Source organism: Furipterus horrens, unplaced genomic scaffold, assembly GCF_987537825.1.
Source record: "Furipterus horrens unplaced genomic scaffold, mFurHor1.1.pri manual_scaffold_2, whole genome shotgun sequence".
Taxonomy (NCBI): domain Eukaryota; kingdom Metazoa; phylum Chordata; class Mammalia; order Chiroptera; family Furipteridae; genus Furipterus; species Furipterus horrens.
Window position 1 is genome coordinate 49,482,798 of NW_028327172.1, and position 27,828 is coordinate 49,510,625.

General features: G+C 50.8%; 1 protein-coding gene across 1 annotated transcript; it reads left to right on the top strand.

Moving 5' to 3' along the window:
* Positions 1–212: 212 nt before the first annotated feature.
* Positions 213–27,296, top strand: USP35 (ubiquitin specific peptidase 35). Its single transcript, XM_090265743.1, has 11 exons — positions 213–523; positions 6,526–7,208; positions 8,278–8,410; positions 10,519–10,648; positions 11,043–11,144; positions 12,733–12,891; positions 15,544–15,737; positions 21,812–21,905; positions 22,855–22,961; positions 23,458–24,745; positions 26,172–27,296. The coding sequence occupies exons 2-11, from the start codon at positions 6,536–6,538 to the stop codon at positions 26,337–26,339; spliced, it is 3,048 nt and encodes a 1,015-aa protein (XP_090121869.1). The 5' UTR covers positions 213–523; positions 6,526–6,535; the 3' UTR covers positions 26,340–27,296.
* Positions 27,297–27,828: the final 532 nt, after the last annotated feature.

Genomic DNA, 27,828 nt, shown 5'->3' on the forward strand with positions numbered 1-27,828 from the left:
GTTCAGCCCAGGGGCGTGGCGGCCCGGGACCGCGCGCTGCGCTCCCGGACTTGTAGTTCTCTCTGCGCTCTTTGTCGTTGGGTGTGCGGAGCGAAAACTCCATCTCCCAGGAGGTATTGCGATGAGCTCTCCTGCTCTCCGCCCCGCCTCCGCCGGCGCTCTGGCCGGCTGGCCTTAAAGGGCACGGCGCCTGAGTAGTGGTTCGCGGGATGGCCCCCGCTCGGGCTCCGCCCTGTTACCCGCACCTCGCCCCTCCCCCCGCTTAGTCCCGCAGCCCTGCAGCCCGGCGGCTGCGCCTCCGAGTAGGGCTCACTGAATACTGGCTTGTTACAGACAGTGGTGGGGAGGTTGGTCCTAGCCGTGGAAGCAGCATCCATGCCATCTGGGACCTGGCGGAGGGCGTCCTCACTTCAGGGGAGGCAGAGGATCCGCCCTGACCTAGCCTGGTCCAGGCTAGTCCTGCCCCGCCTGAGCGCCCTGCACAGGAGCCGGGTCTGAGGCAGGCTCCACTGGGGTCCCAGAGGTAAGGGGATTGGGGAGGGAACTGGGGGCGTGTGTGCGGGCTGGTGGGAGGGAGTGTCAGCACCCTGGCGGTTCGAGAGCCCCGGACACAGCATAGGGGCCGAGGTTGAGAGTCGGGAGGTCTGGGTGCATCCTGGGCCTCGCTGTGTGACCTTGGGCGAGTACCTGCCCCTCTCTGGGCCTCAGCCTCCTTCTTTATCAATTTGATATGGAGGTGATGCCGCCCCCGCCCCGCTCTCGCCAGGGCTGAGCGCACCAGCGCCCGGTACCATGAAGCTCGCCAGACTTTGGTGGCGTCTGCAGCCCCAATTTGGGCTGGGAGCAGGTGCACTGGTATAATTGGAGGTAGGGGTGGGGCCGAGCCAGGGCACAAACTTGGGGGTCCAAGAGTCCACCTCTGCTTTGTATGGCCTTCTGCTATTCTTAGCATCCTACCTGAGCTACCCATTCTGTGAGAGCCCAGTGAACAGGAGACACTGATATGTCAGCCTGGTGTCTGCCCTTCCAGAAAACCTGGGGGTGGGGACAAGGCCATCTGAGGTATGTGAGGGGTGGGCCCCAGCAGGGATGGGTGAGTGTGGTGGGTTCCTAAAAAGGGAATATATCCCTTTTCCCTTCTTTTCACCTTTTCCCCCAGGAGATAGTTTAGTGGCCCAGATGACGGCCTCCCAGTGGTAGGGCGAGGCTTTCCTCCCAGGGGTTGCCTTGGGTAGCAGTTGTTAAAAAATACAGAGAGAGATACTGCTGCCCAGAGATGGAGCAGGGATCTGGGGAGGGCAGGATTGGAGGGACTTCTGGTTTGGGGAAGGGACAGTCTGATGCCTCCCAGGGATTGAAAGGAGGGAAAATGGTTATGAGGGTCAAAGAGAGGAAATGGGCTGCTCACCTCTTAGGTGCTGAGCAGGAGCTTGGAGTGGCTGCTGTGCTCTGGGGTAAGGAGAGGGTGAGATGTTTCTGAAGGCCCCTCCCCTATCTTCTAAGATTCTGTGAGCTTTTGACCTGAGGGTTAACCAGGAATAGTTTTGTTTTGTTTTTTCTTTTTCTTCAGCTTTGGTTGTTTAAGTCATTTCTAGATTGGTTAGAACCTCACGCAGTCCAGTCCAGTGACCTCTGGAGGGGTGTTCTTGGCTGGTATTTAAGTTTCTCAGACATATGAATATGCAAGACCAGACCTGGACAGGTATGGGGACAGTGAATGGACCAGGGGTTAGGCCAGTCTCTAGAAGGTGCTTTTGTGGTCATACCTCTAATTTTATCTCGTCTTGCTATCACATGTCTCTGGTTGGTCACTTGGCACTCTTTCACCTCTGTGCCTGATCTTGTGCTGGGCACTGGACACAGACAAAGGGGATTGGACCTGCTTTTTACCAAAGGAGAGTCCAATCTGCTGGGGGGAGAGAGACATAAATTCCAGTGACACTGCTGAGGGATGAAAGAAGGAAGAGGACCTTGGGAAGCCAGAGCTCAGGGACTTGGACTGCAGGGGGACTAGGAAAGGCTTCCCAGAGGAGGGGGCATGTGACCTGGGCATTGAAGGATGAGTTGGAATTTTCCAGGAGAGAAGAGGGGAAGCCCTTTTTCTGCAGAATGGGCATCACCAAAAGGTGGCCAGAAGGAAAAGCCCCCTGCCCAAATTCCTGTAGATTCACCACTGAACAGCCCTTGTCAAGTTCATCTCCACCCCTGCCCCACATCAGCTAAGTGTGACGGAAAGGGCTTGAACATCAGGCTCAGGAGTTTGGACCTTATCTTGAAGGTGCTGGGAGCCTTGAGAGTTCTGAGCGTGGGCATAGCAGCAAGGAGCTTACCATCTAATGAGATTAATCTGACAATGTTTGCAGGGTGCTTTGGAGAGATTAGGGAGGTATGAGGAAGCCTGAGTTGGGGCCCAGGGCATGGGGGTGGGGCAAGACATTGTACACACATACACACATACACACATACACACACGGTGCTTTAGGAGTGATGGAGGTGAGTCAGGTTCCACCATACAGGAATAGAGACCAGTCAATACTCAGTGGAAATGCAGAGGGTCATCAGAGAGGGATGGATAAAGGGATCTGGTGCTTCCAGGGGAGGGACTGTGATTTTCCTATGTGCTTATTGTGTGCCATGGAGTGGGTTGGATATTGCTGGGACTCTCAGGTTGTGATGCCATCAGTGAGAGGTATCAGCCAAGGGCTTGGGGAGAAGCAGCAGCACTGGCTGGGGAAAGCTAAGGGGTAGGCATGTGGTCTCCCATTTTGGGATTCAGAATCTGAGACAGGTGAAAAAGCACCAGCCGTGGTGACCACAGTGGAGGCTAGTGCCTGGACTAGAATCGAGGCCTGGACTCTTCTCCTGCAGAACACACGCCTCTATTGGATGCTAGATTGAGGAAGGGAATGAGGAGATCGGTTGGGAGGATACTGCACTAGTCTAGGCAAGAAATAAAGAAGAGCTGATATTGGGTGGGACTGGGGTTCAGGGGGTCACTGGGAATAAAAACTAGCCGTGAAGGACTAATGGGTGAAATCCCTTGTAGAAACAGTGAGATCAGGCGTGTGTCTCCTTGTCTTCTCTGACAGTGCTCTGTTTCATCCCTCAGTGCCAGACGGCCCAGGAGTAGACTCGTGACTACCCCAGCCTTCATCTTTTTTATACCTTATCCCAGCCCCATTAGTGGTAGGTGGAATGGTCCCCATTTTCCAGGTTAGAAGGCTGAGGAGCCTGGCAGGGACTCACCCAAGGTCATCTGGTGATTCTGAAGCAGAAACTTGGGTCTCGTGCTTTTAATGCAGGCTCTTCTGAGGCAGGTCACAGCTGCCGCTTGCTGCTGTGTTTGGCCTGGAGCAGCTGCCTCTTGGGTCAGAGCCAGCGTCCACAGGCCCTCTCCTGGTCCAGTGCCTAGAACGGTAATCCAACCTCCCCTGAGGATCGCCGGCCCTCTGCTTTTTCCTCCCCCAGGGAGGCCGAGTGCAGGTTCTAGTCTCACCCTCCTGAGACCATGTTCCTCTCCCTTGATGATCCTTGGCTTCCCCATTCATGCCACAGGGACAGAGGGCCTCGTCCTGCCTCCTTTCTGTGGCCTGTAATGGAGTCAGGTGAGGATCAAGCCTCTAAAAACCCTTTTGCACGAATGCTTCGAAGATATTAGTGAGTGGGTGTGTTGGTGACCATGGTGACAGCTGACCTCAGACTGCCTTCTGTGAGAGTGGGGGCAAGTACCCGGGGCCTGCCTGGAGTGGCCAGGCCATGGACTACAAAGAGGCTGCAGGGCTAGCCTTGGAGATTGGAGCCCTTACAGAGTGGCTCCACAGATTGAACTCCCAGCTGCCAGGCACAGACCACCTATGTGGTAGGTCTCAGGGAGAATGATATGAAATTGCCAACATCTGATCCTTCACTTTCATGTGGTACAACTTGATCATTTATCCCCACTTTACAGAAGAGAAAAGAGGCTCAGGATGGCATTTGCTCAATGTCACACAATGAGTTGCAGGACTAAAATAAGATTTGCTTAAGGTCACACTGACATGCAGAATTTGTCTTTCCTAGTCTGACTTTCCACTTCCAGAGCCTTCTCTAGCCCCAGAACTCCATTTCTGCCTGCCCCATGTCATCTTCCTCCACGTGCGACGTCAATATCTCATCGATCAGTGTTTCTCCTTGGCTGCCTGAGTACAGACAGACCTTGGAAATATTGTGGGTTCTGTTCTAGACCACTGCAAAAAACCCCAGTATTTCAATAAAGCAAGTTGTGATATTTTTGCTGGTGGAGGGTCTTGCCTTCAGCTTCTGAAATATGCAACATCTGTGAAGTGCAGTAAAGCAAAGTGCAATAAAATGGGTATGCCTGTACCTGGATTACTAGGCATGCTGGGTTGAAAGCATATTACATACCAAATCCACTAGTTTGGAGGGCAGGGGATGGGGTTTGTGCGGATGGTCTTCAAAGGAGGTTGGTCACAGCCACTACCTAAGAAAGAGAGGACCAGGGATGAAGGGAGGCCAGTTTTTAAAGACATCTTCAAAGGCCTTTTGAGATTATACCTTGCCTTGGCATTCTCTGTAACACCCCTGCCTCTACCATCAGACTGGAAGCTCCCAGGGGCAGCTTTCTGAAGTGAAGGGGACTGACATTTTCGAGCACTTCCATGTGCCCAGCAGCATGGTAAGGACTTTGTATTTGTCTTCACAACAACCCTGCAGGGTGGAAACAGACTCAGAGCATAAGTAACCTGGACGGTAAGCAGAATGCACCCCAGAGGAACCTGAGGCAGCCAGGCCAGTGTTGGGGAACCACTGACTGATCTGTACCCTGGCTCCACCCACAGTAATCTCTTCAGAGGCACTCAGACAGCAGTGACCAGCGTGGGAGATGCCAGCCACTGAGAAATAAGCCCCACTTGCTTCCCTGTGGAGCTCACAGCCTGTTGAGAGAGACAGAGATCTAAATAAATGGGCCCATTGCATTTAATACGTGCAGTAATGGAGGTTCGGTCTTGGCCAAGAGCTAGAAAAGAGACGAGAGTGCCTCCACAGGGCGTGGCACATTGTCAGGGTCCCACGATATCTGTGGCTCTGAATAAAAGTTTCTGTTCTCTCCCCTAGGATATTTCTCCCTTGTCTTCACCCCAATTCCAGGTCTCAAGAATAGAGTAGTTTTTACCGAGCCCATAAGTTTCGTGAAACACCTACTGTGTGCTGAGCCCTATGTCTGGTCCTGCCTAGAGTGGGTTTATACAAAGAAGAAAAGAAATGGCCCTGCCTTCCTGGAGCTGAGATTTGGATATTATGAGAGTAAACTGTTACCTATGTGAATCAACAGGAGTCAAAGCATGTTAGTGGGATGCAGACTTCCAAGACACAGCCCACATGGAGGGAAGTGGCGAAAGGAAGGCTATTGTGGCTCAGGAAAAAGGTAGCAGTAGCTCCCGCTGTATTCTGCATTTGTTCATGCAAGAAATGCCTACTGTGTGCCAGGCACTGGGCTAGGTGCCGGGGATATGATGGTGACAAAACTTGACATGGTTCTTGCCCTCAGGAATCTACAGGCATATCTTGGAGATATTGTGGATTTGGTTCCAGACCACTGCAATAAAGTGAGTCGTAATCTTTTTGCTGAATGATCTTGCCTTCAATTTGTAAAAAACAACATCTGTGAAGTGCAATAAAGTGAGTGCAATAAAACGAGGCATGCCCACACATAATATCATGGAGGAGGCTGACTTCAGTCAAATAATTATGATAAGTTCTATAAAGGAGGACAGAGTGCTCTGAAATTAAGAGTGGCGTTTGACCCAGATGGGAAGGTCAGGCAAGGCTTCCTCAAGGAAGTGAGCCAAGCAAGGAGGGGAGGGAAGAGCACAGTCACCTGAGAGGGGCTAGTGTGGACCGAAGCTGGGGAGGCAGGGAGGACACAGAGACCAGATGCTCCTTCAGTGGAGGGGATCTGGACCCGTACAACCCTGGCACTATGTGATCCCAGCTATAACAGAGGAAGAGGCCAAAGGCAGAGCAGAGGGTGAGGGATGAATTCATGGCTAGAGGTCCAGGGCTATTCTCACTGAGGATAGGGTGTTCGAAGTGGGCTTTGAAGGAAATCAGGAGTTCGGCTGGCTGGGTGAGTGTGTGGTGGCAGTGGAGATCTTGGGAGATAGGATGTTTCAGGTAAAAAGCACGCACAGAGAAGTGGAATCTTTCAAAGGTGTAGATCATTTGAGAAAGTGCAAGAAGTTGATGGGGACAGAATAAAGGAGCGGGAGGGCTCAGGTGTTACCTTTGTGAGATTAGAGGCGCTGGCCAACAGTAACTACAACTCACTGGGGCTTATTATATGCCAGGCATTGTGCCTTATTTAATCACGACACCTCCCAGTGAGGCAGGTATCCTTGCTCCCCCTCACAGATGAGAAACTGCGGTCCAGAGAGGTCGAGTTCGCCCCACGTCTCAGTACGCAGGGCGCCACAGGGGGAATTAGTACTGTCGGGGAGAGGGTGACCCACTCCCTGTCTCCCGCAGCGCTGCCGCCATGGAGAAGATCCTTGAGGCGGTGGTGACGTCGTCGTACCCGGCAAGCGTGAAACAAGCGCTGGTGCGGCGCGTGTTGGAAGCAGCGCGGCAGCCCCTGGAGCGGGAGCAGTGCCTGGCCCTACTGGCGCTGGGCACACGCCTCTACGTGGGTGGCGCCGACGAGCTGCCGCGCCTTGTAGGCTGCCAGCTGCTGCACGTAGCCGGCCGCCACCACCCAGACGTCTTCGCGGAGTTCTTCAGCGCGCCCCGCGTGCTGCGCCTGCTGCAGGGTGGCGCCGGCCCACCTGGCCCCCGCGCGCTCGCCTGCGTGCAGCTTGGCCTGCATCTGTTGCCCGACGGGCCGGAGGCCGAAGAGGTGTTCACGCTGCTGAGGCGCGAGGTGTTGCGCACTGTGTGCGAGCGGCCGGGGCCCGCGGACTGCGCGCAGGTGGCTCGGATGCTGATGCGGCATCCGCGCTGTGTGCCCGACGGCCCGCACCGCCTGCTATTCTGCCAGCAGCTGGTACGCTGCCTCGGTCGCTTCCGCTGCCCGGCCGAGGGCGAGGAGGGAGCCGTGGAGTTCCTGGAGCAGGCTCAGCAGGTGAGCGGACTCCTGGCGCAGCTGTGGCACGCACAGCCGGCCGCCATCCTGCTCTGCCTCAAGGAGTTGTTCGCCGTCATCTCCTGCACAGGTGCGTGTGCGCTTAAGCTGGGGTTGGGGCGGGAGGGAGCTCGTGTGTATCAAGGCTCTGGGAGTGTGCCAGGGCAGGTAGCTGTTCGTGCACATTTTGCTTGGCGTGCCTACGTGTGGTGTGGTATGTGTGTGCCACGGGCAAATGCACAGGTGGGACAATCGATGTTCCAATATTTACTTAGCAAGCCCATGCAGAGAACCTGCTGTAGGTCCTATCCAGTAGTGGGTGGTGGCGCACAGGGAGGAATAGACTGCCTGGTGTGGGAAAAGGACGGACCCAGATTAATCTGGCCAGAGGAGGACCTTGGGGCTGAGGGAGGCAACAGGAAAGAGAACATCATGCCCTTTGGGTCAGGTGGGATTCCTAGAATTGGTGACTTTTAAGCCAGATCTTGGTGAGGTAAGCCACACCAGGCAGCAGGGACAAGGTGCTCTGGGCAGGCAGAGGAAAGGTCAGGAAACGCAATGTAGCCCGTAGGTGTCAACCCTGAAATGTAAAATCTTGGCCCTCCATTGAGAACTGGAACTTGGATTATAGTATAAATGATTTATATAAGGGCTGTGCCTTCCCTGATTATAGGTCTGTTTAGGGGAAAGGAAGGTAATGGACTTGGCAGCAAGAAGAACCAAGGCTGGGTGTGTAAGAACCTTATACAATTGCACAACAAATTTTGATAACTAAATGTTCTTTCTCAGTGCTAGACCTTTGTCTGTGTACTGGCAAATGTACACCTGGAATGTACTCCCTCTCCCCAAGTCTTTATAGGCCTCTTTCCTGCTCTTGCCAACTCCAGTCTTACCCTTGCCTATATACCCGCAGATGGGGGTCATTGCTTTGTGTGTGTGTGTGGGTGCCTAGCACAAGGCTGGGCTCAAAGTAGTGCCAGTGAAGGTTTGATGAGTGAATGAGCTAAGATTGAATCAGAGGCATCGATGCTGAGGAGGTAGCCTGGATGTGCTCTTTGAAGAGGCCTAGCCTAGATCCCTGGCAGAATGAGAGCATGGGGTGAGGAGGGAGGTGAGGGGCACCCCTGCCTTGCTAAGCTTAGCTCAGCCCCCTGTTCCAGAGGAGGAGCCCCCATCTAGTGCCCTGGCCAGCGTGGTCCAGCACCTGCCATTGGAGCTCATGGATGGTGTCATCCGAAACCTCAGCAATGATGACAGTGTGACGGACTCTCAGATGCTGACTGCCATCAGCAGGTGGGCTGGGGACCCAGTGTTGGTCACATCTCTCTCCTTCCCAGCAGCCCCTTCCTCTGGGTGGTGTTGCTGGGCTAGATTTCATGTTTAAGGGCCCAGGCCCTCAAGCTTGCTCCTTCATCCGTATTTTCTTGAGCCCTACTTTGTGCCTGGCCCAGGGGGGGATGTGGGAGACAGAGGGCCCTGCCCTAGTGATGCTCCCAGACTGGGTACTAGCTGTGAGGCCCTGGACAGGTCAGTGAACTCTCTGAGACTCAGTTTCTCCTTCTGTAATAGCAGATGTGGCTGGTGGTATAAGAAGTTGTGAGGCTTCCATGGGCTCATATTAGGTGAAAGTAGTTTTACTAAGTGTTTTCTGAGTTTGGCAAGTATGACAAATGGAGTTTGGGTGCTTTTCAGTTCAGAGTTCTTGCATATCTCTCACCTCATTTGAACATCAACACTCCTGTGATCTAGTCACACCTACTCATCCAGTGATCCCAGAAAATGCCACCTAACCTCCTGCTAGCAGACCTTTGACTCTGCAGACCCCATTCACCTGGCATGCCTCCACCTGTCATTCTTTCTATACTTGTGTAGAGATCCCCTGTCTCCATTGGGCCTTCCTGGATACCTTGTCTAGAGTGGGTGAGACTGTGAATGTTAGAGATAAGGAGCCTGAGTTCAAATCCTGGCTCTGCCACCTCTTGCCTATGTGACTGGGCAAGTTACTCAACTTCTCTATGCTCCAGCTTTCTCATCTATAAATTACAGTATAACTGAACCCATCTTATAGGGTCGTTTTAAGGATTAAATTAGATAAAAATCAGATAATACATGTAAAGTGCCTAAAACCTGTTATTATTATAGTTACTGTTACTTTGTTTTCACATTGTTCTACATCTCTATAATGGGTTGGCCAAAAAGTCTGTTTAATTGTTTTCCATAAAATAAAAGACACATTTTTCATTTTGACCAATAACTTTATGGATTTGGATATTTTGAGTATGTTGGCTATCTCCTGTGTTGGTAGAACATTGATTGTTCTCAATGTCTTGATCTTATAACTATCAACTTCAACTGGTCTACCTGACTGTGGAGCCAGCTGGTTTACCTGACTGTGGAGCATTGTCCAGCAAGAAATCTCCAGCATGAAACTTTGCAAACCACTTCGACACGTTTGATCAGTCACAGCACCTTCTCCATACAGTGCACAAATCTTTTTATGTGCTCAATTGCTTTTTTCCCTTTTGTGAAATAATAAAGCATAATACACTGAAAATGTGTATTTTCTTCCATCTTCAATATTAAAATGGCTATACAAAAATTCACCAATTTGGTAAGTTTTTTTAAATGCATGCTGATATGGCAGCTGTCACAATACAATCTAACAAAATTGTTTTGAATGAAGTTAAAGACAACTAAGCACTACTAGAGCCATCTTACGAAAAAACAAAACAAAACACAACAAACGAACTTTCTGGTAAACCCGATAATACAGTCTACTTGAGTATAAAAACAATAGTGACATTTTTCCTGGGCACCTACTAAGTGGCAGCTTCATGCTCAATGCGCACAGGTACTAGCATGTTGTGGGGGGTCAGATGGACAGATAGAGCAGTGCCTGGTGCAGAGTGAATACCACGTTAAGTGTTCGCTATTATCTCTTTTAATTCATACAGCAACCCTGTTGTCAGTAGGCGTTGTCCCCATGTTACAGAGGAAGAAACTGAGGCTGAGAGAGGAAATGACTTGCTCTAGTACACAAGCCATGGCTTGCTGGAGCCAGAGCTTTTGGTCCCAGGGGCCAGGGCCCCTCCTGCTACTGGGCCCTAGGGTCCAGGCAGAGGCAGTTGAAAACTCTGTTTTTCCATTGCAGCCCAACATGTATGGGGTGAGGTTTGGGGTGCTGAGAGGGCTAGGCTCCCCTCCTGCTGGTCTGGGAGCCCCAGTCTCTGCCAGCTGCCCACGCTGGGCTCATTTGCTTGTTCATCCCACATACTGCAGGACTGCCCTGAGTAGGGTGAGTCATTGTGGAGCCTCAGGACATTATGATTAGTTCCTGGGCTGCCACCACCCAGGCATATGGGCCTCCCAGGTTCCTATGTCACTGTCATTACTCTCACTAGGATGATCGACTGGGTGTCCTGGCCCCTGGGAAAGAACATTGACAAGTGGATCATTGCACTGCTGAAGGGCCTCGCCGCTGTTAAGAAGTTCAGCATCTTGATTGAGGTTTCACTTGCCAAAATTGAGAAGGTTGGTGGGCCCCAGTCCTAGCCCCTGCGTACGTCTTTTCCTGCATGTCTCTTGCCAGGGGCAGTGCAGGTCTGAGAGGCACAGCACTGGGGCTCTCACCCAAACTCTCTGTGACCTGGGACAATTCACTGCCCCTCTCTGAGCCTCAGGTTACCCCCTTCCTTCCCCTGACTGCTCATTCAAGCATACATGTGCGCCTTTTGGTGTGTTTGTCCATCCACCCATCAGATATCTATCTTGCCGTCCATGTCACTGTCTGTCCGTCCACCCAGGTCTGTGAGCGCCTCTGTGTTCTCGCCCTGGCATTGATCTGCTTCCGCTTCAGTGTCTCTGATCCCTCTCTGTCTTTGGTGGCCCAGGCCTGGGGGACTCCTGACGAAGGATTTTCTTCTAGGTTTTCTCCAAGCTTCTGTACCCCATTGTCCGGGGAGCCGCCTTATCTGTCCTCAAGTACATGCTCCTGACCTTCCAGCACTCCCATGAGGCCTTCCACCTGGTAAGGGTCCATCCCTGCTGTGTCCTCCACTGGTTGGGCTGGAGGCCAGACAGGCTGTCTCTGTTCAGGGTTAAGGGGTCAGAGATTAAAGCCCAAGCCTTTGGAGCCATGGACATTAAGACTGGAGGATACTTGAGACCCCAATTTACAGAAAGTAAACTGAGGCCAGTGAATTTGTATGGCGCCCCCATGGGCCCATAGTAGAGTGACAAGCCTAGAATGATGACAGCTAATATTCCCTGGGTAACAGTTGCATGCCAGTCACAGTGGTAAAGGCAGCATATATGTGCACTCACTGAACTCCCAGTGTTCTGTGGAGTGGAAGGCCTCAAGAAGGAGGTCCTGTCATTTTCTCCACTTTTCAGCTGAGGAAACTGACATTTAGAGAGGGTCAGTCCCTTCCCAGACAACAGCTAGTGAACAGTGTGGGGAGGAGTCTAGCCAGGTTGGTCTGACTCCTGACCCAGTGCCCTCACTGTACTCTGCTGCCTGCTGGCACCCTGGGGGCCTGGCCTCCAGCTCAGGGCCCTATCTGCTCGATTCCTGGCCCTTCCTTGGGAAGGAGAGCCTATGGCCCTGGGGGCTGCCTGCCTTCCCCATGCCTGCCCCCTGTGGACCTGCAGATGGGGCCACAGATTCTGAGGGCCCCTGGTCAGGGCAGAAACTTCCTGCTTCCCTATTTGCTGCAGTAGGAGAAGCACAGTGTTTGGGGTTGAGTCCCAGCTCTGCCCTTTGCTGGGTGTGGTGACCTTGGGCTAGGCACATACCTCTCACAGCCTGAGCAGAGGTAAACCCCTAGGACGGTGGGAGAGGGTTAGGTGAGGTGACGCTTGCTGAGTCTGCCAAATACTGGGGACGTGACAGGTGTTGGTTTCTTTCCATCGTTTTCCTGGGCTCCCCTGCTCCCAGTTCCCATAGCCTTACTCTGCCCACCCCCAGCGCGTTCTGGGCTTGAAAGTTAACACTCCATAGCACAGAGGCAAACTCTGGACTTTGGAGTCAGACAGACCCGAGTCAGGCACCAGCTTTTCCCTGTAACCCACAGTGACATCCTCAGCAAATTATATCACCTCTCTAACCTCAACTCCTTTATTTGGAGAATGGGAATAACAATCACTGCCACATAAAATTATTGTGAGGATGCAGTGCTTGACCTGTATGTTTGGTGGTGAAAGAATGATGCTGTTTGTCCCCAGAGGTGGCCACTCAGGTCCTGTCAGGGCTGTCCACCATCTGGCATCAGTCCTGGGTGGGCAGAGAAGCCTTGGTCACTCAGGCTTCTGGGCAGGTCAGTTGGCTGAGGCTTAATCATAAGGACTTGGGCTCAGACTTTCCCTCAACTGTGAGGAGGGAATTATTGACCCTATTTTATGGGGGAAGAGACTGAGGCAGGGTGTCCAAGGTCACAGATCTTGTAAGGAGTGTCACCTGCCTGCAGAGCTCAGAGCCCCATATTGGGAAGGGGGATAGTGGTCAGGTGGGCAAATCTCCTGCCTCAGGGAGCTCTGGGTATGTTCAGCAATGACCAGCCTCCCATGTCCCAGGTGGGTACACCCCTGCTGAGCCTAACTCCACTCTGCTCTCACAGCTCCTACCTCATATCCCTGCCATGGTGGCCTCTCTGCTCAAGGAGGACTCCAACTCGGGGGCCAGCTGCCTGGAGCAGCTGGCAGAGCTGGTCCACTGCATGGTGTTCCGGTTCCCGGGCTTCCCAGACCTGTACGAGCCCGTCATGGAGGCCATCAAGGTGAGTGACAGTGTCCCACTGCTCTCTCGCTCCATTCTGACAAGAGCATCAGTGTGGACCTTGCTCAGGGCCATACTACAGGTTGGCAGCAGCCCCCACCATTTGGTCCCTGGCTGTCTCTCATCCCCTCCTCTGGCCCATCCTGAGCTTCAGGCACGCTGAGCCACCTGCTGTTCCCCAGATGGATCAGCCTTTCTCATGATTGCTCTGAGCCTTTTCGTATGCCATTCTCTCTAACTGTAAACCCTTCCTTGTTCTGCCTAGATAGCTCCTACATAATCTTTAAGTCTCTGTTTAAGTGTTAACCTCCCTCATGAAGCCTTCCCTGATAACTCAATACCTTCCTGAGGTTGGCCCCCCGCCTGACTAGAGCAGGATCTCTCTGGGCTCCCACAGCCCCAGGGTATCCCTCTGTCACACACTGTCACTTTCTGTCAGTGTGTCTATCTCCCCGACCAGACTGTGAGCCCTCCAGAGCAGGTGCTGTTTACAATTGTTCATCTGATACCCTCCTCTGTGCCAGGTGCAGACTAGGAACTGGGGACACAGCCATGAGTCACCTCCGTTGTGGAGCCTTCAGCCTTGGGGCAGGTGACAAACTTCTATAAAGTACTCGGATCTAAGCAGTTTATGGAACACCTATGAGGGTCAGCTGGGAGCAGTGAGAAACCAGAGGCGTGAAAGGCCTCCAGTTAGAAAGAGAAAGGGCTTCTGACCTGGACTAGCTGGGTTGCTAGGACAATAACTAACATCCATAGATAGTGCGACATTTGGCAGTGTTTCCCCATAGACTTTCTCTTCTAATGCTCATAGGAAGTCTGTCAGGCACATACTATTGTTTTTTGTTTCATAGATGAGGAAAATGAGGTTCAGAGAGGTTTGGTGACTTATGCAAAGTCACAGAGATAGAGACATAGCCAGGACTGGGTTGCTGCATACAGAGGGTGAAAGATGTCTAGGTAGGTGGCGGCCCTTTCAAAACCTCTGATCTGACTTCCGTCTTAGACAGATAACCTGAAGAAGTGCTACTTTTGTCCTGTGGCTTTGAGCACCCGTTGGTATGAGCCAGTTTGTACCAATAAAATTTCCAGGATATTATTGTGCATTAACACCCTTTTACATGTGTTCTATGAGTACATTCTTCTTTGTATCTAGGCTCCATTATAAATTCTGAAAGTTCTCTCACATAAACAGTTGTATCAGGTTATGGCAGTTTCTCTGGGAGCTGTAGTCCTTGCTAAGGGAGACATTGTATGTAAACAGTAGGAGCTTAGGAGTTATTTGGAAGTTCTTATTTTATTTTCCTTAGAGGACAAAGTTAGCTTCCTTGTGAAAACGGCATTTGATGTTTTTTGTTCTAGTGTGGATATTTTTGCATCTTCTGTGTGCAAGTGCATGTGTGGGGTTCTGTCTGCTTGTTTGTCCCTATTTGTTTGCATTGTGTGTTGAGTGGGGACTGGATAGGGGATAACAGGAAGGAAGAAGAATGGACTAAGAGAGACCATACTGAGGCCATATCTCTTTATTTCACCTCTGGCAGCTCCTGCATTTTTTAGCGTCTGTGAGAGGTGACTGACTAATCTGATAAACTATCTGTTAAGTGATCCTGACAAATGGCTGAGCATAAGTGCTAAACTGCTGCTTGAGCCAGACTTCTGCAGTGGCCAGAGGATGTGTGCTGGGCAGACAAGTGCTTGGGTGCTAAGCTCATTTGAAGCTCTGGGGCCCTAAACAAATCTAGGGCCCATGCTCAGGATCTGCAAATAAGAGCAGGGCTAGAGGAACTATTATGAATACCACTTACATCTACTAAGTAACTACATTATGCTTAGGTGTTCTCTTTACAAAATATCATTATTAGGACCAGCACTTGGTAATATTCTTTTAGGTGCATCTGTTTAATGTGAAAAGGGATGATGAGTGGGAAAGTTTGCTAGTCCCCAAGCCCGTGACCAGAGGCCCATACCTCAGACCCCCGGGATTACCCTCTTGACTGTAGGATCAAGTTCCAAGGGGGTGGCTAATTCAGAAAAGCTGACTCTGCAAACCTAGAAGTAGACAGTGACGCAGAGTGTCACTATGTGCGAGCACCGTCATTCTACAGTGCCCCCCAACATCAGGTAGGAGTGTTCTTACTGGACAAGTGAGGAAACTGAGGCCCAGGGAGGTTACCTGACTGAGAGAGGCTCACTGACCATGGCCAGGCAGCTAGTGAGGACAAGAGTTGGGACGAGGATTGAGATTTTGGTGTTACTGGACCCGTGGGCCAGTGCTGTCATAGCTCAGAGTCTGCCATACCTTGGGCTCTTCTAAGAATGTACAGGTTCTTCCCTTACTGCCTGTATGTCCCTGGAAAATTCTTTATCTGAGTCTTAGTTTCTGTTTTTGTTCTTCATTATTAAATGGAGATTTTCTCAACACCTCAAGGCAGTTGTGACATGAAAGGTCATATAGAAGGCCCCTGTGTCAAGGTGAGAACCTGGAATAAGTTTGACATTGGGAGGCTATTCATACACATCTCTAGAACATTTGTGGGCAGTGTGCTTGGGTGGGTGTGGTGTAGGCTATAGTCCAAGAAGGCTCCCAAGAGGAGGTGATGTTTTACCAGCTGACCCTGATGCCCACTCTCCTGCTGGCTTGTTTCCTTCTCAGGACCTTCATGTTCCCAATGAGGACCGCATCAAGCAACTGCTGGGGCAGGATGCCTGGACCTCGCAGAAGAGCGAGCTGGCTGGCTTCTTCCCCCGGCTCATAGCCAAGTCAGACACGGGCAAGATTGGTTTAATCAATCTGGGCAACACATGCTACGTGAACAGTATCCTTCAGGCCTTATTTATGGCTTCTGAGTAGGTGCTGCCTTTGAATTCTCTGTCTGTCCCTGCCTCTCTCATTTGGGCTCCCTTGTGTATGAAGATGAGGATGAGGATGGGGGTTGGAGGAGGTGAGTTCTGTTTTGCATTGCTGGCATTGTTCCCTGAGGATTCTGGGTATGTGAACGGCAGGAAAGGTACCCAGAGGTCTCCAGGCCACTGCCAAGCAATAGGTTGAGATTGGATGGGAACTGGAGATGCGGAGAATGGGGCTCCAGAGACTGGGCTGCAGTGGGAAGGGGTCTGCGCTCTGTTGGTGGGCATTACTGACTTTTCTCCTAGACTCATGGGTGGATTGTGTCTTTCAGAGTGGAACACCCCCCTCACCGTGGTTAAGATACTCCCTCCAACCCCCTTTGTTGTCAATGGCTATGTATCCAACTTATGGCTTACTTAAAAATCACTCAGGGTTTCAGCCACAGCAGTGGACCTATTATTTTTTCCTCCACTTTTCCTTTTCTGGTGTTTGTGTTAAAATTGTGCGGCGGCGGCGGCGGCGGCGGCAGCCGTCCGTCTTGAGAGACGATGGTGTAGCTTCTTAAGAGTCTATCTGCACCACCGAGAATGGCTGTGCAGTCCGACTCGGGAGTGACACGGTATCTGTCTCCTCCCGTGTTGAATTGACATCTTGCGATGACGCTGGAGTGTCCTCTCCAGTGAAGCTGAAGCTACAGAGCCTGGGCAGGGTGATATGGAGGGTCTGCTGTTGCCCATGCAGCAGACCCCCCCTCTCTTCGCAGCTGAAGGGTCCAAGGGAAAGACGGAGTCGATACAGCTTGGCTTCAGGTGCGCCGCAGGAGTTGCCGGTGATGACTACAACGTCAAACCGCCTTAGGGACTCCGGCTCCGGATTTTCTGTCGGGGTTTACTCCCTTAGCCTTTCCCCTGAAGAGGTATGCCGCAAGGCAGCGGAGGTTTTTTGGAGTCAGAGTTTTCCTTCTCTGATGTGCCCTGACTGGAAGATCGAACCAGCGACACTTAGCTCGCAGGCCGACGCTCAATCCACTGAGCCAAACCAGCCAGGGGGATAAAATTGTGCACATAACATAAAATTTACCATCTTAAATATTTTTAAGTTCAGTGGTATAAATATATTCACATTGTTGTGCAACCATCACCATCATTTATTTTGTAAATCTGGAACTCTGCACCTTTGAAATAATAACGTCCCATATTTTCAGCCCCCCAGCCACCATTATATATCCTGTCACTGATTTTATCTCTATTCTAAGTACCTCATATTAGTGGAATTATACCATATTTGTCTTTTTGTGATTGGTTTCGTTCACTTAGTAGATGTCTTCAAGGTTCATCCATATTGTAGCGTATTGCAGAATTTCTTTCCTTTTAAAGGCTGAATAATATTCTATTTATGTATAAACCACAATTTTGTAATCCACTTATTGGTCAATGTACACTTGTGTTACTTCCATGTTTTAGCTGTCGTGAATAATGGTGCTATGAACATGGGTGTACATATATTTCTTTGGGATGCTGCTTTTGATTCTTTTGAAGTAGGGTTTCTGGGTCATATAGTAATTATATTTTTAACTTTTTTTCCCATTTTTTTATTGTTCTATTACAGGTGCCCCATCTTATATTTTTTAACATTTTGAGGAACCTCTATACTGTTTTCCGTAGTGGTTGCATCATTTTACATTCCCACCAGCAGTGCTCAGGGTTCCAATATTTGCACATCCTTGCTGTCACTTGTTTTCTGTGTGTTTTTGTGTGTGTGTGTATATATATATATATATTTTTTTTTCTTTTTTTTGATGGTAGTCATCCTAATGGTGAGGTGGTATCATTGTAGTTTTGATTTCTATTCCCCTGATGATTAGTGATGTTGAATATCTTTTCATTTGCTTATTGGCCATTTGTATATTTTCTTTAGGGAAATGTCTGTTCAAGTCCATGGCCCATTTATTATTATTATTTTTTACAGTTTGAGTTTTAATTTTAGTTATTTATGTTTTCATTCTGTCTCTTACTTTTTAGAGCTAAATCTTCCATGAACATGGGAGTTCTTATTTTTTAAAAATATGCATGTTTAACAATGTCTGGGAGGCTATTACTAGCATGCTTACAGTATAACTCTGAAATGATGTGACTATGGTTGATTTTAAATTTTTTGTTTGTATTTTTTAAAATATGTTTTATTGATTATACTGTTACAGTTGTCCCAATTTCTTTTCCCTCTGCTCCCTTCCACCCAGTGATCCCCCCTCCCTCCAGTTGTCCCCCCCCCTTAGTCCATGCCCATTGATTGTGTATATAGTTCTTCTCAACCTCTTCTTGTCTACTCCACTCCCTCCTACTATGCTTCTTAATTCCTGCACCATCTCCCTCCCTTTCCCCCTTTCCCCCTCCCTGCTGACTTCCCCCCAATATGTTCCCTGTACCTATAATTCTTTTTCCATTCTCATTGCCTACTTAGTTTGCCTTTGTTTCAATTCCCTAGCTTCTGTTGTTGGTTGTTGTGATACAGTTTTCATTTTAATGTTCATAGTTTTGATCCTCCTTTCTAAACAAGTCCCTTTAACATCTCATATAACAGTGGTTTGGATCTGATGAACTCCTTCAGTTTTACTTTGTCCTGGAAGCACTTTCTCTACCCTTCTATTCTGAATGACAGCTTCACTGGATAGAGTATTCATGGCTGTAGGTTTTTGATTTTCATTACTTGAATATTTCTTGCCAGTCCCTTCTTGCCTGCAGAGTCTCCTTTGAGAAATCAGCTTATAGTCTAATTGGGACCCCTTTGTACATAATTCTTTTCTTCTCTCTTGCTGCTTTTAAGATTCTCTCTTTATCTTTAATTTTTGACATTTTGATTATAATGTGTCTTGGAGTGGTTCTCCCTGGGTCCAGTTTTTCTGGAACTCTCTGTGCTTCCTGGACCTGTAAGTCTTATTTCCTTTCCCAAGTTAGGGAAGTTCTGCTTCATTATTTTTTCACATAATTTTTCAATTTCTAGTTCTTGTTCTTCACCTTCTGGCAACCCTATGATTGGATGTTGGCCCACTTATAGCTGTCCCAGAGGTTTCTGAGCCTCCCCTCATTTTCCTCACTTTTTGTTTCCTCTTTCTGCACTGGTTGACTATTCTTTCCTATGTTCCGATATGTTGATTTGATCTCTGGTTTTCGTCTCCTCACCACTTGTCTCGTATGTGTTTTTGTTCATTTCAGCAGGGCTAGCCTTCATTCCTTCCCCGTCTTGTTCAATATCTTTTGTTAATTCTGTAAGCTGCCTTATGACTATAGCTCTGAACTGAGCCTTAGAAAGATTTTCTATTTGTTCATCGGTTAATTCCCGTATCTGCTTTTTGGTTAGCTGCATAATTGGTATTTCAATCATTATTCCTCCCATTCTGACCGTTTTATCTTTCCTTCTTGGGTGGGGCTGTCACACCTCCTACACTATTGGGTGCAGAGCCCTGAGCACTCGTCACAACCCGGTGACCCTTCTCACCACACTGTGGTGCTTTGTGTGGGGGCGGGGGTCCAAGATGGATTCCTGCCATTCACTTTCTGCTGAGAGACTGGGAGCTCCTTCCTCTGTCCCCACGCCCTCTGGGCCTCACAGTCCGAGGCAATGGGGGTCTGCCTTCCCCAGCATTAGAATCATGAGCTGATGGGTCTCAACTGCAGCTGGGACTACTCCCCTGGCATTTCTTGCAGTCCTGCCGCTGTCACCGCTGCTGCTGCCAACAGCACAGCTTGACCTCTCTGCCCCAGTTTTGCCGCTCCTACCTGTCTGGACAAGCACCACTTGTTTATAACTTCATATGTTGGACTTCCATGTAGTTTTATTTTCTGGAACTTCTGGTTTTGTGGTAGTTGTAGTCCTTCTTAGTTGTGGAGGGAGACAGAGCATGTCAGTCTAAGCCTCCATCTTGCTGTTTGTCCCATTGCCCATTTTTGAATTGGGTTGTTTGTTTGCTTTTTTTGTTGAGTTTTAGAGTTCTCTGTATATTCTGGATATTAATCCCTTATCAGATACATGATTTGGAAATATTTTTTCCTGTTCTGTGGGTTGCCTTTTTACTCAGTGGACTTTTTTTGTTTTTGTTTTTTGTTTTGTGGCTATTGAAAGAGGCTGCTTTTATTTATTTAATGTTTATTGAGATAGTAATTGACATGAACATATTAATATAATGGTTTGATATTTGTGTATTTTACTAAATGATCACCACAATAAGTCTAGTTAACTTCGATCACCACATAGAGTTACAATTTTTTTCTTGTGATGAAAAGTTTTCAGATTTACTCTTAGTAGCTTTCAAATATACAAGACAGTATCATTAACTGTAATCACCATGCTGTATATTACATCCCCAGAAACGTATTTTATAACTAGAAGTTTGTGTCTTTTGACCCCCTTCACCACTGCTTACCTATGGCAACCAACAATTTGTTCCCTGAATCGATGAGTGAGTTTGTTTTCTTTTGAGAGCCCATGTATAAATTTGATCATACAGTATTTGTCTTTTTCTGTCTATTTCACTTAACATAATGCCGTCCAGGTTCATTTAGTTGTCACAAATGACAGGATTTCCTTTTCTTTTTTCATGGCTGAATATTATATATATATATATCACACATTTTCTCCCAGTCTCTGGCTTGTCTTCTGATTCTCTTGATGTTGTCTTTCACAGAGCAGAAGCTTTTGTTTTAACAAAATTCAGCGTATCAGTTATTCTTGTCATGTCTCATTTCTGTTGTATCTAAAAAGGCATCAGCCTATCTAAGGCCATCCAAGATTTTTCCTGCGTCTTCTTCTAGGATTTTCATAGTTTTGTTTTATATTTGGCTCTGTGATCCGTTTTGAGTTTATTTTTGTCATGAGTGTATGGTTTTGTGTCTAGACTCATTGCCTTTGCATGTGGATGTACAGTTGTTCCAGCACCATTTGTTGACTAGACTATCTTTGCTGCTTTGTCAGGGATCAGTTTACTATATTTATGTGAGTCTATTTCTGCAGTCTCTGTTCTGTTCCACCGATTAATTCAAATATTGTTTTGCTAATACCACACTTAGATACCTTTAATGAAACCCAAAGTGTACATAGGCTTTGCTTTGGGCTTATGGTATGACCTCAAGTTGGCTTGTTCTCTCTGAGCTTTGGGTCCAGTAGGATGAGGTTGGATCTCTAGGACTTGCTCATGGGCTTCTGCTGAGCTTCTCAGACTGCCTACTGAAGAACTAGGTTTGTTTATTTTTCTTAACTTTTCATCTCTGCAGACCATTACTTTTGCAAAATATAGTAAAATGATGTACAAAAATGGTCCTGTGCTTGTATGGTCATAGCAATGTCAAATCACTAGTTTCTAAATGCTCAATTTCACCTTGCCACAGACTGCTACATGGAGCACACTTTGGTAGCTCTGCTCTACATAGGGAGCTGAGGTCTGATCTGTCTGTTCTGAGCTCCTTGGGAGGACAAGAGCTAAGCTGGGGCCTGGGAATCTGACTGTTGCAGGGAGTGTGGGGTCAGGAGGGGCTCCTTCCCATCTCCCATGAGATCAGACCTCTGCCACTTGGAGCCAGTGTACCCTTACAGAGCTCTCTTCTCTTAGCATCTTCTTCATACTGACCTGCCTCCCTCATTTAAAGGCAGGGGAACAACTTGGGGTGGTCTTAGGGACAGTGTCAGGAGCCCTCAGGAGGAGTTTGAGGCGACTATGAGGGCTGCTGCTCTCAGCGGGTGTGAGCGTGAGCCCCGTTTCCCGGGGAAGCAGGGTGGAGGGTGTGAGGGGCTGGCGGTGGTATTGGCATGGACTTGGGAGCACCCCAGCCTTAGAACCTTGGGACCATAGGATCCAGAACTTTGGAATCTTCCAGTCTTAGAGTTATGGATTGTCAGAAGTGGGAGGGACATAAGGGATCACCTCATTATCCAAGCCGAGTTGTTCACCTGCTCCTCCTCCCCTGCCCCTGGCCGAGACTTGAGCTGTCTCTTCCTTTATGCCTGGAGGCTCTGTGATATGGGTGAGTATAGGCCCCCTGGGTACCCTTGGCTTACCCTGGTGCTCCTTCTTTGTTTGAAGCTTTAGACACTGTGTGCTCCGTTTGACTGAGAACAACTCACAGCCCTTGATGACCAAGCTGCAGTGGCTCTTCGCCTTCCTGGAGCACAGCCAGGTGAGTGCAGGGGCAGCTGGGGCATGATGGAGAGGAGGCTTTGGTCTGACACCCTTCCCTTCCCCAGGACCTGCCCGCATCTGGTTATGAGTGCCCACTTCTGGTGTAAGAGCCCCATTCCGGGCTGTCCTGGGTTCATGGCCAAAGCCCATGGAGCCGAGTCAGTACTCTTACCTGACAGAGGCGTCCCCTTAAGCCCTCTGCTGGGCTGTGCTGCCCACCAGCATGTTCTCCCGTCAGTGAGTTAGTCTATTGCTTCAGGTGTCGCTTTGTTCATCTGCAGTCATTTTTGATCATTCACATGGCTAGGTACCTTGAGGACCATATTTGGTTTGTCCACTGTCTCTGCCCTCAAGGGACCTAAAGCCCTTGGCCAGGCATTATCCAAGGCCCCATGTGGGGGAACGGAGATGAGTAAGCAACAGTAACTCAGTTGTAGAGCGCCTGGTTGGCGGCTGGGGGAGAGATGAACCTGCGGATAACAATTGTAATCCTTGGACAGAAGGAAATGCAGTGGGTTGTGCATGTGCACGGGAGGGAGAGGTTGGTTATGACGGGGCAGGGGTCATTGAAAAGACATCTCGGAGCAGGTGACATCATGGAACAGGTGCCTCTGAGACCTGGATTGTAGCTAAGCTTGTGGCAGGGGAGAAGGCTGTGTTAGGCAGAGGGAATGGCAATGAGTAGAGGCGTGGAGAGAAAGTGTCAGGGAAGAGCAGATATCTAGAGGATTGTTCATCTCTGTGAACCCAATGCCCTGCTCGTAGGCTGCATGGACTTGGAGGGATGGAGGGGTCAGGAGCAGCTAGGAAGGGGAGGACTTCAGTGAGGAGGTTGGAAAGTTTGGGGCACAGAGTTCCCAAGTAGACCCTCAGGCCCAGCATGTTGTGGAGCTGGTTGGTGAGCAGCCTCCTGCTCCTGATCCTATTTCCCCCTACCTTGGCCCTAGCGGCCTGCCATTTCTCCAGAGAACTTCCTTTCTGCTTCCTGGACACCCTGGTTCAGCCCCGGCACCCAGCAGGACTGCTCAGAGTACCTCAAATACCTGCTGGATCGGTAAGGGAGGCCAGGCCTGGGGGAAAGCCCTGCCCGTCTACGCTGTCTTGCCTCTTAACTTGAAATGCGGATGCTGCATTGCGCTTGTGGAAGGTTTGGAGAAGCAAGGCAGGTGTGCGGGGGCTGAGAGAGGAAGTTCAGGAGATGCTGACCTGCACCATGACCCAGGCGTGCTAAGTGTGTGTGTATAATGCTGCGCTGCGCTGGGCTTGCCTGAGTGTGCCTGTGTGCTTTTGTCACAGGTCTGGAGGCACGTGCACACAGATATGTATGTGGCAGGTTTGTGTGCCTGTATGTAGTAAATGCATAGTGTGTGTGGCTGGCTTGTGAGTGCATGGGTGCCATTTTACACATGTATGTATATTCCCTGTGCAGACTCCTGCATGTGTATGTGTCTAATTGTGTGGCCAGCTGAGTAAGGTAGAGGGCATGAATCAGGCCACTGCACTGGAAATGAACCTGTGTGTGTATGAAGACTCTGTGCTCCCTGCTCCAGGCTGCACGAAGAGGAAAAGACGGGGACCAGGATCTGCCAGAAGCTCAAGCATTCCGGCTTGCCGTCCCCGCCCGAGGAGCCCCCTGGCCCAGGTTTAACCTCTGTGGAGAAGATGTTCGGAGGCAAGATAGTGACTCGCATACGCTGTCTCCGCTGCCTCAATGTCTCCTCCAGGGAGGAGGCCTTCACAGACCTCTCTCTCGCCTTTCCCCCACCTGAGCGCTGTCGCCGCCGCCGCCTGGGCTCCGTGATGCTCCCCGCAGAGGGCGTCGGAGCCCCAGAGCCCCCACCACCATCCCAAGCCCACGTCCAAAGCAGGGCCAGACCTCGGAGGCAGAGGAAACACTGCGTCACGGGGAATGTCCCCCCGACTGTCCTAGATATTGAAGGCCTGGGTGCCCAGGGACCTGGGGGGCAGAGTGCTCAGGAGGAGAAGGTGGAGAAAGAGGAGGAAGTGAAGGAGAGAGGAAAGGAGGAGGAAGTGCAAGAGGAGGAGGAAGAAAGGACCAGAGAGGAGGAGGAAGAGAAGGAGAAAGAGGTAGAGGAGGAGAAGAAGGTGAAGGACAAGGACGAGGAGAAGGACAAGAATGAGGAGAAGGACAAGGACGAGGAGAAGGACAAGGACAGCCCGTGCCCAGGGATCCACAGGGCCACCCCCTCTGGGGAGGGCTCCCGCTCTGTCCTGGACCTGGTCAACTACTTCTTGTCGCCTGAGAAGCTGACGGCTGAGAACCGCTACTACTGCGAGTCGTGTGCCTCGCTGCAGGAGGCCGAGAAGGCGGCGGAGCTGAGCCAGGGCCCGCGCTACCTCATCCTCACCCTGCTGCGCTTCTCCTTCGACCTGCGCACCATGCGGCGCCGCAAGATCCTGGATGACGTGGCCGTCCCGCTGCTGCTCCGCCTGCCGCTGGCTGGGGGCCGCGCCCAGGCCTACGACCTGTGCAGTGTGGTGGTGCACTCCGGAGTGTCGTCCGAGAGCGGCCACTACTACTGCTACGCCCGCGAGGGAGCTGCCCGCCCGGCCCCTTCCCTGGGAGCAGCCGACAGGCCCGAGCCCGAGCACCAGTGGTACCTGTTCAATGACACCCGGGTGTCCTTCTCCTCCTTCGAGTCTGTCCGCAACGTGACTTCCTTTTTCCCCAAGGACACGGCCTATGTGCTTTTTTACCGGCAGCGGCCTGGGGAGGGGCCTGAGGCTGAGCTGGCCTCCCCGAGAGTCCGGACAGAGCCCACCCTCCACAAAGACTTGATGGAAGCCATTTCCAAAGACAACATCCTTTTCCTGCAGGTGAGCAGACCTGTCCCGACCTCTGCTCTGAGCTCCTGGGTTGGAGGGGCTTCCCAGCCCCACCTGGCTCAGAGAAGCTACTGCTCCTCTGAGTCTCTTCCTTTTCTTTGATCATTTTTTTGGTCATTTTTGATTTATTTATTGTTTTTCTATTACAGTTGTCCCACTTTTCCCCCCATTTCTCCCCACTACTCAGCCCACCCCTTCTCCCACAGTCAGTCCCCACCTCGTTGTCTGTGTCCATCGGTCATTTACAGTATCGCAGGCATTACGTTCCAGAGCCCCCCGCGAAATAGGAACCTTACATTTATTCTACACTCTTAAACCTGTGTAACTTTAACAACATATGTATACAGGACCGCAAAATCCCACGATACAGGGAAAAATCCGGGATAAATAATTAAATATAATATTTAAAAAAATCCCGCAATACACAGGCCGCGATAAGTGAACCGCGATATAGAGAGGGACTACTGTATACTACTTCCTTTACTAAACCCTTCGCCTACTTCTCCCCCTCCCTTCCCTCCCCCCTCTCCCCTGAGTCTCTTCCTTTTTATTTTTGTCCATTCATCTGTCACTTAGTGCTGGGGCATATTGGTGGACCAGACAGATATAGCCCCTTACTTCAGCGGATCAGACATTGAATAATCATCAGTTATTTATTCAGTTTTTAAGTGTGCTTAAGAAGCAGTGTGGGGTTCTGTGAGTGGAGTCGCATGAGTGGGTACAGAGTGCCTCTGGGCCATCCAGGGGACCTCCCTCCCCAGTGAGCCTCCTCTGTCACTGTGCCTCTGACTAGTCTTTAGTGTCAAGGGTGGTGTCAAAATAGCAACTGGAACAGCAAGGACTGTGACCAGTGAGAGGGGTGGTGGCCACACGCAGCTGCAGCAGCTATGCCAGCACCCATGAATAGCAGCCCCTGGAGTCGGTGTTCACATGGGGAGGGTGGCATCAGGGCTGGGGCCACCGGGTCTGCTTTCATGTGTCTGCAGGCTGTCCAGGTGAGGCAGCTTCAGTTCAGCCAGAGGAAGAGCTTATTCACAGGCAAGTCTGGGCCCCGGGCCTTGAGAGGCAGTGAGCTGGACAGTGGTGCCGGGAAGCATGGGATGGTCCCTGTGTGGTGTGACGTGACCTCTGAAGTCCCCGGACCTCCTGCTTCCTGGGGCCACATCCAGCCCTTGGCTATCACAGTCCAGTAGGTTTTTATTGGCAGAAGGAAGAATGACTTTGAAGCCTAGCTAATAGGATGGAGGGATGGATCCTTCCCACCTATCATCCCACTGAGCTGGAACGCCTCTAGGGCCCTGGGGACCCAAGGAGACAAGTGCTGTGCTGGATGGCACTGGGGGAGGGAGTGAGGGGAGGACTCTCACGCCAGAGCCTGAATTTTAAGCTTCCTTCCCCACCTTCATCTGTGTTCCAGGAGCAGGAGAAGGAGGCGCGGAGCAGGGCGGCCTACATCTCTGCATTCCCCGCATCTCCACCCTGGGGGCGAGGCTTTGACGAGGACAAGGATGAGGATGAAGGCTCTCCTGGGGGCTGCAACCCTGCAGGTGGCAGTGGCGGTGACTTACACAGACTGGTCTTCTAATGTGAACCCTTCCCTGTTCCTACCTGTGGGGGTGTCACAGCCAGCCTCAAGGGAGGCTGTGACACCTGTCTTCTGGGAGCCAGGTGGGGGCAGGTCCCAAGTAGAGCTGCTCTGCCAGATGGGGTTGGAGGGAGGCTCTGGGGGCAGGCCCTTCCAAGAGCAAGGAAGGTGAAGGGGGAGCTTCGGGGATGCTGGTCCTCAGCCTGAAGGGCACACGGAGACTCAGATGTAGAGGTGAGAACCAAGCCCCTTAAACTTGGCCTTAGGCCCAGACCCTGGGATCGACCCCGTTAGGACTTTCCCAGGTGTCCTGGTCAACTTGAAGCACCTCAGATGGAGATGGACACTGTAGCCTCGCCCCCCGCAGACTACTGAAAGGGCTCTACTGCACAGCTCTAGTGTTTTGCCACCAAGTAGTGTTGCCCTTCCAGCTCCTTGTAGACAATCCTGTTGCTCTATCGTATAAACAGCAGAGCAGGAGCCATGCCCTTGCCCAAAGAGGGCTGCTGTGTTTCTCTGAGGGGTTTCTGAGGTAACGTGCGGGTGCCTTCCCTTTTGTACTTCTCCTGAGAGGAGTGTAGGTGGGAAGCAGCCTGGCCCCACACTGCAGACCACCTGCCCCTGACAAGCAGCACCACGGAGAAGGGTCTCACGGTGGGAGCCCCTTCGCCCCCTCCCCTAGCCTGCCTCAGTGCCTGAGATGCCTCAGTGTGCATCCCCTTCTGGTTGAGATGGAGAAGCCTTATTTCACTGCTGTATGTTTGTTTCTCACGAAGCCATTGTCTGTCCCGAGGAAAGCTGGCTGGCTCCGCCCCTCATCAATCAGCCAGTCCAGCAGTGCCCTGGGGGCTTGGTGCAGAGTAGATGCTGACCTCACTTGCCCTAACACCGCTGTACCCCTTCGAAATGGAGAAGAGACCCAGGGTCTCAAACAGGAATAAAATTATGTTCTCCGAAGCCTTTAAAGCTGTAGTTCTTCCCACCTAGTGGCTGTGATGTCTGTGCACCCCTGGTGTGTCTAGGCATTAAGGAAGGGACACCCCCCTGCTCTGCTGACTTGCACAACACGCCGCTGGAGGTGCTAGCACCTGACACTGAAGTGCCCTGTAAATGAAAGGTGAGGACTGGGAGGCCCCAGGGGGCAGAGTCAGGGCCAGAGGTGGGGATGTTTTGCAGAGGCAGGTGCTGGGAGAGGGAGGGAAGAATGCTCATTATCCTGAGAAGTAAGGAGCCCTTTGCCTTCAGAGGGGTGGGTGGTGCACAGGCTGGGGGCTGCCCAATGGGCTGTTGTCAGGACTCACATATCAGGTGGGGCTGGAGACCAATATCTGGGGGGTTTTCAGACCCCAGCAACTCTGGCCTGTCTGTAAGTAGCTACTGCTGATGACACATTCCTCCTTCCTTCCTTCTGAGAACCGAGGGGTGGGTGGTGTCCCGCGGGCTGGACATGGGCACAGGCCAGGAGGAGAGGCCCCTTGCCACCAGCACT

Excerpts from the sequence above, each read along its gene's own strand:
- USP35 (XM_090265743.1), top strand. The coding sequence starts at position 6,536 with ATGGAGAAGATCCTTGAGGCGGTGGTGACGTCGTCGTACCCGGCAAGC. Across the intron at positions 7,209-8,277 it reads CGCCGTCATCTCCTGCACAG|AGGAGGAGCCCCCATCTAGT; the intron begins GTGCGTGTGCGC and ends CCCCTGTTCCAG. Across the intron at positions 10,649-11,042 it reads CACTTGCCAAAATTGAGAAG|GTTTTCTCCAAGCTTCTGTA; the intron begins GTTGGTGGGCCC and ends ATTTTCTTCTAG.